Source organism: Cystoisospora suis (genome assembly GCF_002600585.1).
Source record: "Cystoisospora suis strain Wien I chromosome Unknown contig_4898, whole genome shotgun sequence".
NCBI lineage: Eukaryota > Apicomplexa > Conoidasida > Eucoccidiorida > Sarcocystidae > Cystoisospora > Cystoisospora suis.
This window is the reverse complement of record NW_027157690.1, coordinates 731-1,826: the sequence shown is the minus strand read 5'-3', so window position 1 is coordinate 1,826 and position 1,096 is coordinate 731. Positions and strand designations below refer to the sequence as shown.

The 1,096-nt window shown below is 42.4% G+C and overlaps 1 protein-coding gene across 1 annotated transcript; it reads left to right on the top strand.

Moving 5' to 3' along the window:
• Positions 1–750, top strand: CSUI_008628 (uncharacterized protein; the record flags this gene model as incomplete). Its single annotated transcript, XM_068068755.1, has 1 exon — positions 1–750. A coding segment is annotated over exon 1 (225 nt), but the record flags the coding sequence as incomplete, so codon positions are not given.
• Positions 751–1,096: the final 346 nt, after the last annotated feature.

The window sequence follows — 1,096 nt, the reverse complement described above, 5'->3', positions numbered from 1 at the left end:
GTTTCTGTCGTTTTTCTTTTCCTCTTTCATCTGTCCTCCTATTCCTCTTTATCTCACTCTTCTCTTGTCAACCACATCTCGAGACACTTGAAAAGAGTCTGTAGAAAGAAGAAAAAGAAAGAGGAACAAACACCGGATGCAAATCAGGATGTCTCTCTTTCAAGGGGGTAGTCTCGAGGCTATTCTTTTCTACCGATTCTCAGAGAAGTAAAGAAAGACGGTGGGTGCAGCGACGTCAAGGAGGAGAAGGAGGGGGAAGAGGAGGAGGAGGAGGACGTTCGTGAATTCTTTCTTGCCCTCTCTTTCTTTATCTTTTCTTTCTGGTAGAATAGATATTTTTCCAACCAAGAACGAAGTAAGAAGTTTCTCATTTCTATTTCTCCGCGCCCACCTCGATCTTCCTTTACTCTCCCCTGCCAAAGGCGTGTGTAGGTGGGAGAGGAAGAAACACCTCCTCCCGACTTCTTGGTCAAGCAGTGTCAGTGAAATCCTCGAAGAAGATTTCATACATGCATACATACGTATATGAAGCTGCTTCTTTCTTCTTTTTCTTCGTATTCGGGGTTCCTTTTCTTGTCATCATATATATGGAAAATCAGTTGTGAGCTTTTAGTGTTCTTCTTTCCTTGTTCACACCTCGGAGAGGGATCTCCTCCAACATTCTGTGTTCCTCTTTCTTTTTGTCTTTCTCTACTTGAATCTTGTCCTTCGCCTGGTCATCTCCACTCATCCTCTTCTTGTTCTTTTAGCACAGGCACGGGTTCTCCTTCGCTCTTCCCCCCTGTATCTCTCGACTTCAGGAAATCCAGACAGCACGTGTCTTTGTACATATGAAGAGGTATGAATAAGTATGTCTGTGTGTATTGCTATACATATACATCTATGTATAAACATCTACATATGAATATGCATATTTATATGTGTCTATAGACTGAAATCTTGGATTGACTCCTTCAGTGAAGTTGTGATCTTGAAGGTCGCTTCAGTCGCTTCGAGAGGAATCACTAGAGCTAAGTCAAATGCGAGCATCTGGAGTAAGAAAGAAGCGAGCTAAGCAAGATTAAGCAGGAAACGAAAGAGAGAGAAAGAGAGATCT